Source organism: Elgaria multicarinata, chromosome 5 (genome assembly GCF_023053635.1).
Source record: "Elgaria multicarinata webbii isolate HBS135686 ecotype San Diego chromosome 5, rElgMul1.1.pri, whole genome shotgun sequence".
NCBI classification, from domain to species: Eukaryota; Metazoa; Chordata; class Lepidosauria; order Squamata; family Anguidae; genus Elgaria; species Elgaria multicarinata.
In genome coordinates this window covers 47,898,734-47,911,164 of record NC_086175.1, presented here as the reverse complement: position 1 = coordinate 47,911,164, position 12,431 = coordinate 47,898,734, and the positions used below count along the sequence as shown (strand labels likewise).

At 41.8% G+C, this 12,431-nt stretch overlaps 1 protein-coding gene across 1 annotated transcript in view; it reads left to right on the top strand.

The window, feature by feature from the left end:
• The window catches only part of OCA2 (OCA2 melanosomal transmembrane protein), a 175,383-nt gene that overhangs the window by 54,664 nt on the left and 108,288 nt on the right, over positions 1-12,431 (top strand). Inside the window, exons 6-8 of the mRNA XM_063127501.1 lie at positions 1,534-1,606; positions 10,562-10,710; positions 12,158-12,240. Coding sequence (XP_062983571.1) covers positions 1,534-1,606; positions 10,562-10,710; positions 12,158-12,240 — 305 coding nt within the window. The remainder of the gene's footprint in view (positions 1-1,533; positions 1,607-10,561; positions 10,711-12,157; positions 12,241-12,431) is intronic.

Sequence of the window (12,431 nt, the reverse complement as noted above, 5' to 3'; positions counted from 1 at the left end):
AAGTCCAGTTTAAAGACTGAGACTGGTCAGAACTCTTGTCCATCAACAATGAATACTTGAACAGTAGACTGAACAGGCAGGGACGTAGGTCACCTGGTCACAGCCTTCTGTACTAGGGTGAGATGTATTGTATTTCTATTTAATTTGCAGTGATACGGCTAAATCAGCACACGCAAATGTTCTGCAAATTTATGTCCTGTTTTGTCCTCTTTTCTGGGTCATTCATACATGGTCTCCCTGTCTTTCACTGCACTTGAGGGTAGCAGGCTAGTTCAGGGGTTGCAGGTCCGACTGTGTGGCTCACACTGCATTGTCCTCTAGCAGAGGGGAGTGGCCGAGAGTTTAGGAGGAACGGCTAGGGGGCTGCTGCTGCGCCCCCATCCAACATCTGCCACCTGAAGCAGTTGACTTACTTTGCCTTATGTACAGATTGGCTCTGGAGCTGCCCTGCCCAGCACTTTTACAGAACTGGGTGATTAAAAAACAGTTCAACATAATCAGAGGACTGGCATGGGTACTGGCGTTTGCCTGACCATGCTGTGATATTGGAGGCTCCAAAAAACTCAAAGCCCAAAAAAACTCAAAGCCCAACTAGGCTTGAGCTAGCAGGGTTGAAGGGAGGAGTGGCAGTGACCCCGTTCAGACGATACACTGAGCCACGCTGGTTTAAGCATTTTGAACCAAACAGTATGGCTTGGCATGTCATGTGAACCCTGACTTAGCATATTGTGTGAACCATTCCTAATCATGGTGGCTACATAACCACAGTTTAAATATGCTTACTAATCATTTACTGCAAAAGGGTTAGACCCTTTTCCTTTTCCCCTTTCTGTTCCATTTTGGGGTGTCCCCCCTTTGTTTCTTTAATCTGTTTCTGTTCCATTGATCTATAGCTCGTGCCATCATGGTGACTCTATATCCCTCTTGCACATTCATACCTCACAGCACATGCAATGCCATTTGTTGAATTATTTTGGATAATATGGAATAAAAAGCAGGAAATAATGCTAGAACAGGGTGACCACATGGAAAGGAAGACAGGGCTCCTGTATCTTTAACAGTTCTATAGAAAAGGGAATTTCAGCTGGTGTCATTTGTAGGCATGCAGCACCTGGTGAAACTCCCTCTTCATCACAACAGTTAAATCTGCAGAAACCCTGCCCTATTGACCAGGTACAAAAGAGGGCAGGGCTCCTGCAGCTTTAACTGTTGTGATGAAGAGGGAGTTTCACCAGGTGCTGCATGCCTACAAATGACACCAGCTGAAATTCCCTTTTCTATAGAACTGTTAAAGATACAGGAGCCCTGTCTGCCTTTTCATATGGTCACCCTATGCTAGAAAAGTGGTACACAGAATGCCTAATATGCCCCAACAGTTATCAGTGCACTTCAATACCAATAAGCTCTACTGTAGATCTAGCTATGATAAGAAACCGTCAATCTCCCCTGTACATTTTGGAGACCTTAATATTTTAGTGAAAGTGTATTTAATGGTTTGGTAATTTACCATATAACTATTTAATGTGTCTTCAGATCTTATTCAGCATTCACCCTGAAAATGGTACAGCTTGGCAAATGCTGGCTGTGTCGCCCATGAACAGCTACAGTATCCTTTACCAATTACTTGGTTTTGTTTTGTCTTCAAAGTGTAGCACAGAGTCACTGACAGCCGGCTGATTCAAAAATGGTTGATCTGAAATGGCTGACTCGTTGCTTGCTAAATTAAATACTGACAGTGATGTATTTCTTTTGAGACCCTGATGCTGCCTCGTGGGACTGTTTTTAAATAACTGAATTAATTCATTTGCAAATCTGTTTCCCAAGTTTGCTATCCAAGTGATAATGAAGACTGCAAAAGGTCAGGTTGTCTTTACTATCTCCTTTAGATGCCCCCTGCATATTCGTGAGGAAAAACATTGGGTGCAAACAAACTGGAATGTAATTTCCAGAAGTGGATGTGTCAGTTTGGTAACAAACGGCACATAAGTTTGGTAACAAAACAAATGGGGAAAACATTCAGTTTTAAATTGGAACATGGCTTATTCTTTATATAACAGCCACAATGCTGCCCCCGGTAGTGGTAGGGTGACCATATGAGAGGAGGACAGGGTTCCCGAATCTTTAACAGTTGTATAGAAAAGGGTGTTGTTTGTATGTGTGCAGCCCCTGGTGAAATTCCCTCTTCATCACAGGAGTCTTGCCCTCTTTCGTAGAGTGACCAGATACAAAAGTGGGCAGGGCTCCTGCAGTTTTAACTGTTGTGATGAAGAGGGCATTTCACCAGGTGTGGCATGCATACAAGTGACACCTGCTGAAATTCCCTTTTCTACACAACTATTGAAAATACAGGAGCCTTGTCCTCCTTTCCATGTGGTCCCCCTAGGTAGTGGCCCATGGAAGAACCAGACTTTCCCACACCAAAAAACGGTGCTAAGGGGTGGGGGGGAAGCGAGGTCAGGGCAGGACATGGACGATGAGTCCTTTGCACACAACCCACGTTGACAGTGGGTGATAACACTGGTGTGGTGGAGCCCCCAGTGGGGTTGGGAAGGAGAGGGGAGGAAGGCAGAAACGCTCATGGGCGATGTGTGCCTTTACTTCTTGTGGACCCCCCAAGTGGATAGAATAATTCAGTGAAGCGTGTTGGCTGTACATTCACTTTCAAAATGTTTGTTAATCACCTTCTTTGTTTTTAAAGAAGAGTGATCTTCTGGAACAGTTCATTTCAGCCAAGAGCTCTGGGAGGTGGTCCCTTATTTGTAGCATGGTTTATCTGGCTCAGTTTCAAATCACCTTGCTTCCCCTCCTCTCTTCCCCCCATTATTGATTTTCCTGCTTTGCTATCTCTCTAATGCACACTTGGGGCTCATGGCTGAGGTGGCTTGACAGCAGCTCTCCGATGCAAAGCCAGTGGACCCCACACCTCCCCCAACTCCAGCCCACATACTCTCCCTTGGAACGGATGAGAATTTTCCATGTCTGTTGAGGTTTGCCCTAAATCTATTTTGATCGCAAATGCGTTTGCTTTCCATGTTGGCAATGATTCAAATTAAATAGCTTGAGTGTAATTTTCCAAAATGGTGAGGTTGCTGTTCCTCTTGTCCCCTGGGACTTATTGGCTTAAAAGCTCAAAGACTTTACTGTGGGAGGCGTTTGGTGCCAGTGCACACAACCTTTTATTGGACATGAAGTGTGTGCAAGGCATTTGCAGACATTTCGGTCCAAGTCTATAGAAAGAACATAAAATATCAGTCATTGAGAAAGGGAACCACTCTGAGAATTAGCCTATAGTTCAGCCTTTCTCAACCTGGGGCGCTCCAGATGTGTTGGACTGCATCTCCCAGAATGCCCCAGCCAGCAGAGCTGGCTGGGGCATTCTGGGAGTTGTAGTCCAACACATCTGGAGCGCCTCAGGTTGAGAAAGGCTGCTATAGTTGCTCCCCTGACTGAGTTATACAGGATCTGATGATCTTCCATTTAGGGTTACCAGGATATTATTAAATGACTATCCTTAGTGATCTCAGGGTTGGTTCACTTAAAATAATCACCAGTAGGCCAATCTACACTAAAGGTTCCCCCCTTGTATTTTAACAACTGCCTTTTTCATGTAGGGTACATGTTCCAGCCTAGCAGTATTATAACTCTCACCAGTAGCAGTTCTTATAAAGCTTCGCCCCACCTTCTGCTCTTGAATGTCATTGTCGTCCTCCTCCTCCTCCTCCTCCTCCCTGCTCCCTGCTCTTTCCTCCTCAATGGGTTTTGCAGGCAGGAAACAAGCAAATAAACCAAACAAAGGAACACACAAAAGCAATTACAGTAAAAGAATGGCGATGGCAGCGGATGTTGGGGTCCCCTCAGGAAAGAGCAAGGTGAGGGGCTGTTTTGCTCAGTGGTGCCATGAGAGAGTGAAAAAAGAAGGGAAGAGAGCATTGGGGACTGGTGGGGATCCCTCATTAGATGGCTTGCCGAAGGCATGAGGAGAAGGCTGAAATAGCTCAAAGGGAGCCCAGTGAGAAGGAGAAGACAGTGAGGGAATAGTGCTCATCCACCCTGCTGGCATCTGCCCAGGGAGGGAGGGAGAAGATGGCAACAGCAGGGACAGGGGCACCATGACTTTAACACTTCATGTCCTCCTCCTCCTCCTCCTCTTCCTCTTCCATAATATTTTTGTGTGTATTTTTTTTTACTGCAAACACATAGAGGAGTGGAGTTGTGAATTACCATGCCCTTTATTTTTGAACCTCCACTGCTATGCATCATCAAAGGTGCGCATGCAGTCAATAGAGTAAAAAAACAACACAAGGAAAGGAAACACATTGCAGCAGTATACTGAGGCTTGTGCCATGCTACTAATTACTACTGATAGTGTTACTAACAAAAATGAGAGAACGCAGGTGACTTTTCCAACTCCTCCAATTTCTCCTGCAATTGCGTTTATGTGGGGCACTCACTCGCATTACAAACATGGTGGATATTGCACAATATTCATTAGTGTGTCCATCAGAGCAACAGATGCAGTTTGCAAAAATACTGGCACTGCACTGCCTCACGTACAAAGGGGCTCTAGTATAGATCCTCTGATGCTTTTGGTGAATGAATTAGTGTCAACAATGAAATATGACTGCTTTTTGAAAGTATAAAAGCATTTTTTAGTTTTATTGGCCTGTTCTAAATTACTTGCTCTGCTTTGCCATTCATTACTTCCTTCTTTTCATGCTGTGTCCTTAATAACTTCTGCTCTATGCAAAATTACAATATTTAATACAGGCAAATGGAGGACAGGGGGCTGGAACAAACCAAATTGTCATATTAGGAACGAACTCCTTAAAAATAGAAGGTAATAAGGATTCTTATTTGTTAATAAGGCATCAGTCAATCAAGCCAAATGCCACCTCAGTTCTTTTTTAAAAAAAGAAGGCTCCCAGAGAATAATGAATGTTGCCCTCCCACCTATATTAAGACCTGTTATGATTATTTTACCCATTATTCATTATATATACAGATTTTTTATTGTGGAAACAATTAGTCATTCACCTTACCCCATGGATTCAGGGTGAGTCATGTTCCCTGCTCATAAGTTCACAACCAGCAGGTTGTATCCAATGTTAGTCCAACTTAGAGCAGACATATTAAAATGAATGGGACTTAAATTAGACTACCATTCAATACAACCTATAGAGACAAAAGCCCTTTTCATAGAGGTGGGGAAATGGGTTTGTGTGTGCTGTTCCCTTATCTCGATCTCCTGAAGTATAGACGAAGGTCAGAATAGAATACCTCCTCTCTCTGCGTAATTAGGAAATCCTAGAGCTTTTTACATGTTCAGCATAGTTACAGTGAATGCAAGGTGGAACACCTTCTTTGACTGGTGTGTTCAGTTAAAATAGAAACCCAGGAAGCTGCCTTATACTGAGTCAGAATAGTGATCCATCTAGCCTAGTACTGTTGATACTGGCAGCAATGGCTTTCAGTTTCAAGCAGGATTCCCCCCCACCCCCAGGCCTACCTAGAAATGCCAGGGATTAAATCTGGGACCTTCCCCACCTGACCTTACACACTTCCTCAACCTTTTGCAACTAAATATTATGCACCTTAAAAACCTGACTGTATGCACCTACAAACTGTATGTACATAGGCTTGTCTGCATTTTGTAGTCTGTCAGCTCCATTTGACGAGTGTTTGACTGCACGCTCGTTACTGGGCACTCACAGATTGCTCACTTGATGTCGTCTGCCTCTCGCATGTCTTCCGCCCCTTCTGACTTTTGTTGCGCTGCAACCCCCTGGAAAAAGTCCGGTTGCTGCTCATCCCTGCTGGACTGAATGGGCCTCATTACTTCCTGTTTTCTGGAAGCGATGACAGAGAAGTGAAGGGAGCCGTGCGTTTCGACCTAGATGTGATGGGGCTTTGTACATTAGGGTCAGTTTCAGACTTGAAGTCATTGTGTATAGCAGGGGTGGGCAACTTCCAAAGATTTGGGGGGCATTTTTGACCCCGCATGATTTATGCAGTCCACATCCCACATGACACCGCGAGCCTCCTGTAATCCTCCAGTCTCTTCCCAGTGTTGCTTCCCTCCTTTTTCTTAACAATGAAAATCCATTAGGGCAGAAAAAGCAGAATAGCACAGTAATCTCTTAGCAGTTGTGGATAGAAGAAAAATGCGACTGAGACACAGAGGGAGTTGTTGTTGTTGTTGTTGTTGTTGTTGTTGTTGTTTATTATTATTATTATTATTATTATTATTATTATTATTATTATTATTATTATTATATTTATATCCTGCCTCTTGCCCAATGCTGGGCCTCAGGGCGGCATTACAAAATTTAAAACATATACCTTAAAACCTATAGAGATATACAAAAGTTAAAAGTATATTAAACATATTCCAATATTAAAATATATAAACATTTAAAATGACAATTGTCATTTTGTCCCTCGGGAAGGTGGGTGTCACATTAGAGATGCCCCTCTCTCTATTGCTTGCCTTGCATTTCCATTTGCAGAGCCATATCTATACACTGGAGACAAGGAAAGCTGTTATAAATATTTTCTGCAGACATTGTTAGAACCCCCTGAAGAAGGCCTAACAGAAAGCAAGAGGCTGAAATGCGTTGGGCTTTTTTTTCCCCCTTTACAATAAATGTGTCTACAGTATCCTGAGATGTTTCTCCCCCTTTTCTTGTTCATCCAGGGGGTTGTGTATATGTGGGGAAAGTCCCATGGTGTTGTGGATTAGCGCTGTGTCAGTTAGATGATGCAGGCGCAGCTTCTCAGCCACCGTGGGGCTTTCCTGCGATGCTACAATTTGAAAAAGTCTGTGGTTTACCCTGACCTTTTCAATCAGGGTGACGTCAATACTGCGCTTCTGCCATCTGATATTGCTACGGGACCAATCCGGGGCTAGTCTGGGGGTGGTGCCCAGTGGAAAGTGACTGACGATTGGTCACCTTCCACCAGGAAGAAGGCAGGGGTGGTTCTGGTACCCAGATGGCTGCCCAGAAACCCCACGTTCCCTCTTCGGTGTCAGGATTACCTGCCACCACCCCAGGAGAGGGAAAGTGTGGGGTTTGAGATGGAGACGGTGCCAACCTGGTGCCTTGAAGACAGATCTTGGATGCTTACCCGCCTTGCACCCATTTCCTGCATGGCAAGTCCTCGAAAGACTGTTTCCCTCTTTTTCTGCATTTGCTTCCTGTTGCTTTTTGGCCTTCTAAATCTTTTCTTTACAAAAAAGATGAAAATGAAAGCATTTTGTTTTACTTGAGCAGTCCAGCTTTTGCCTTTCTCTGTATGGTTCTCAATGCTGTATGGGGTCAATGCTGCCATTTGGCTGTGTCCTGCCCATCATGGAGATGGAACATAGCAAGACACACTCACCAAAAAAGCTCTAGATTTCCTAATGTCAGGGATGCTTAATTGCAATTCTGCTTGTAAGTTATAGTGGGAAAGTAATGATTTTGTAGTGCTAGGGGCTGTCTGGAAGCACCCCAAGTGTAGAGTAATCTTTCAACTGAATGTGTGAAAGATAATCCTGTTCCCTCCCCTCCCCTCCAATCAGTGAAGGTCTGAACAAAGTTAAAATACCTTGGGGTTATATGGAAGCAGAACAATGGGAAAACCAAAGGCCATGATCCAGAGAGTCATGTATGCAAAACACGCAGAGCACACTTACAGGTGGAAGCTCTGCACCAGCAATTATGCCCAATTGCAACATGCAAGGGGGCAATCATTTGATGTGTGGAAGAATTTCCATATGCAGTTACACATGTAGAGTCATGGTACTTGCACAAGCTGCTTGCCTCTGGGAAGTAGCTCTTGCACGAGTGCTAAACTTGTTTTTTGCATGTAGAACAGCCTCTTTGAACTGTGCCAAACATTTAAAGACAGAGACGGAGGCAGAGATAGAAGAAATAACTGTGTATACATATTCATATTATAAGAAGATTTCTGACTTGGGAGGCTGGACAGGTGTAGAAGGGACTATCTTGGTTTTGTGATGTAATTGTAAACTTGAAAAGATTTATATTATGTTTTATCATGTTGTATTTTATGGTTTTCATTGTTGTGAACCACCCAGAGAGCTTCAGCTATTGGGCGGTATAGAAATGTAGTAAATAAATAAATAAAATGGGAAAAATAAATGTTTTTCCTAATTGAAGGAGCAGAGAAATAAGAAGTGAGAAAAACGTGAGCAGAAGATGGCCAAAAGACTTTTTTTTGGGAAATAAAACAAACATGAAGAGAAGAGATGGTAAAAAATTAAAATAATATATTAGTTGGGATAAAAAGAATAGGGGCAGGCAGAAAAGGAGAAGAAATATCAGAAAGAAATTGGGGAGGGATAATCTGAGGCCATGATGGCTATTATGGCAGAGGAATAAGTTTGCTATCTCTTATATTTCCTCTTCAAATTATAATAATCTGGAGTATTTCTTTTTAAGCCTATTTCATTTCATTGAAGCCCACAGTTGAACATTAAGCTTCAGAATCCAAGCACAGTAGCCAAGACTGCTTCGAGGGTCATGTTGCTGTTGTTTTCTGAATTGACACATAACCAAAGGGCCTATTGGTTAAGTGTTTCAAATGAGGCCTGCAGGTAAGAGCTTCCAGCTAAAGCTATATTGGCCACTTTTCTTAGATGTCTATGATAGTGTGAAAATGAAGTTTGCTGTTCTTCCTGTAATTTAAAGTTTCCTTTGTAATGGCTTCTGAATGTGCCATTTGTGTAATTACAGGGTATATTTTAGTCATATTGCTAAAAAGGAAGCGGCTGTAATTATGTGCACCTGAAGCTTTTTGCAGATTCAAATTATTGGCTGTACTCATAAAATTGCCCACAGGCTGTCAAAGTACCCTGGGCCATTAGGTTAATTAATATAGGTCAGCAAACCTTTTGAAGCACAATTCAAAAGTGGAGATAGCAGTTGAAGCACATAGTATCCAACTCATCTTGTCCTGCGAAACATGGTAATCATTCCCACCCCTCCTAGAAATTGCAATATTTAAACTTCTCCTACTGGCAATTTATTTAAATGGACATAATTACTGCTGTCTAGCTGTATTCTTACATCTTTTTTTGTGTAGCAATCCCATTTGCCAGCATAAAAATATTGGTAAATTCAGTATTTGTGGAAAGGTCGGACAGATAGCTGGAGGTAATATTAGGACCTGCCCATTTGGCAAGCATGTGCAGGAAAGGCAGTGAGGCAGTATGCATGGTCCTGATATTCAAGGAGTACACAGGTAATTTGAAACTTAAGAAAAGAATCCTGACCAAGGGCTGCTTTACTATTAACTTTATCAAGCGTCTTGATAAAATGCCATTTTGCATGTGGTTCTGATACACAATGTGAAGAGTTTCTATATCAATGCCAGGAACATGATTCTGTAGAGTGGAAACTCTTCATGTGGTACACATGAGCATTACAGGAATGATGTGAAGGTTGACATCATGAAGACATTTCAAGTGGCTGTGGAATGATGAAAATAACATTGTTAGGAGCTTCTTGGGCTAGAACAGAGAAACTCTGGTTCTGGGTGGGGCTGCCCCCTGTGGGGAGTTAATAGAAGTGCAGCTTGGAACAACTTTCATATAGAGAAGACCTATAAAAAACTTTAAGCAGCCATGGACTCCACATATATATTTTGGTCTGTAAAGCAAAGTGAAAAATATGAATAGAGATTAAATGTACCACACTCTGTCAATAAGCTGATTTAAATTCAATGTATTTCTTTTTATTTATTTACTTCTTTTCTTTTTTATTCCTTTGGTTGATTTTATTTTGGAAAATCAATAAAATTATAAAAAAGGAAAAGTACATCTTCCTGGCAATGATGCTTTCTTGGGTACTCATTATCTAGGTTGGCCATTGGGACCTACTAGACAGAAGGGCTACAAAGGGCTTTTATATAAACTTTTAGAATGCTATTAATTTAAATTATCTGAAATAAGAGTTGCCTGTTTCTGAACTAGTTGCATTAACTGCACAATAGCCCCATTCAGAAGACACCTTAAACCACAGCTTTAACCATGGTGGTTAAGCCAGAAAGTTGGGCTGAGTTCAGAAGACACCTTAAACCATGGCTTTAACCATGGTGAATAAGGCAAAAAGCTTTATTCACCATGGTTAAGGCCATGGTTTAAGGTGTCATCTGAACACAGCCCGGCTTTCTGGCTTAACCACCATGGTTAAAGCCATGGTTTAAGGTGTCTTCTGAACAGGGCCATTACTAGGTACAGAAATAGTAACGAATTATGTTCTAAAGCATTTTGAAAAAGTTAGTATCATTGTAGAAAGGGGAGGGGCAAATACAATTTTTAAAAGACTGAGGATAAGGCTATCTAAGGCTATTAGCCATGGTGCTATGTATTACCACCGGTATCATAAGTTGTATGCATCTCAATACCAATTGCTAAATAAAACGAACAGGAGGGTGTCCTGGTTGGCTTCCCATTGGGGCATCCGTTTGGCCACTGAACAGAATGCTGGGCTAGATAGCCCTTTGGTCTGATCCAGCATGGTTCTTCTTATGTAATCCTTAACCATCTTGCTATCAGCTATGAACTTTAGCGATTTTCGTGATTCTGCCCTTCTAAAGGTAGAACTGGGTGGTCCTTTTGTAGCAGATAGGCCACCAGAAGATTATATTGTAGTTCAAATTGGACAAGTAGAAAATTCTGGGCCTACAAGAAGACGTCGTCAGCGGGTAAGGCTTTCAAGACCCTGGTCTGCTATCACCTATGTTCCTAAGCCGAAGGCAGGGGCGGAACCAAGGAGACAGCTGCAAAAACCTTGTTGAATAAGCCCTGAGGAAGGACGTTTTTGTCCGAAACGCGTAGGCATCCTTCATTGAACCCTTTTCTGTGTAAACATTTTGCAAGATTATCCTTGGTTCTGCCCCTGCCTTTGGCTCGTTTTTTCACTCCCTCACGGGGTTTCCCTTTCCTTCCTGCACCTATGCTCCTAAGACATGAACAGTGCTTCTGATCTCATAAACATAAGTCCCCTTAGAAGGCAACATGGAAAATGTTAAAATTCATGGGTTGTATCCAGATTTAGGTGCATGCAATTGGGCCAGACTAGCCTGCATGTTTATTAAACACAAGCATGCCCGCTTCCTTATAAAGCTGTGGGTGGATTCTACATATATCAAAAGGAGATTGTGGGGGAGAGAGACAAAATATACCCCTCACCATATTTGTCTCAAAAGCATTCCCCCGCCCCCACAGCCTAGTGCCCTTCCAGTCTCAGAACCAAACTGGAGAAAAATGGCTTAAAGCAGCTGAATATGATGAGGTAAAGAGAAGGAAGGTGGGTTTTACTCAATGCCCCCACTTTATATAGGCAAATGGGAAAGTGTGAGTTTATCAAACACACACACTGACATACTACCTTATATCTCCCCCCCCCCCAAACACTCTGATTAAGTGAAGTGGCATTACCTTCTCAAAACTCTGATGGGTATTGATCCCAATACACAGAGAATTCCCTTCCATCAGGAAACCTGCTCCTATAAACTCAAGCCTCAAGTAAAACATTAGCTGAGGATCTTGAAGAAATTCATTCTATTCACATTTCAATGCGAACTTACCTAGTTCCATATTTTTGATCCACCACGTGAAACAAAACTGAAAATTTGCACTTCTCTGAATTTTGCAATGAAATGTTGCAATCAAAATGCATAAAATGTGCATACTAGGGAAAATAACTTGAAATGCATTATATTAGGAAAATGTCTTAACATTAGGAAAATGCATTAGAAAAAAGTAGACAAAATGCATACCAAATGCATTTTATGAGAAACAGGCACAAAAATGCTAATTAATTTTCATGCAAACTTTTTTTTTTTAAAAAAGTCAAAGTTCAGGAAGAATCAAACAAAAGACTAGAAATATTCTCAAAGTTTAAGAGGAACCAAAATTAAGATTAGAAAAATTAGAAACTGAGAAAAATTGCTAAGTCCCTAACACCAGTTGAGTAACCTGAGCTATTAGCCTAACAAAGGAATAACTCTTTGTTTATTTATATATTCCCATTGTTTTAAGAAGAGCTCAGTATATATCATTATACAAGACGTCACTACCAAATTAGCAAAGTAAAGTGCAAAAGCTTTAATCTCCTTTTAAAATACTGATTTCATGTTGTTTTTGCAGATCTTTTACAACTGGACCCTACCTTTAAACTTAAGACAAAATGAGCAAGTTATTGTGTCTAGAACCTTTGAGATGTTGAACAGGTTTGTTTATAAAGTCAAAGAAACCAGTTGAAAAAGTCATGTTATATGAATTTAGTAGATGTTTACTGTGGGGTCATAACCCACTTGACAACCCTACACACACACACACACACACACACACACACACCAACAACTCTTCAGAGGGAGGCTCTGTTCAGAATTTATCTGCCTCATGGAGTCCATCATGCACC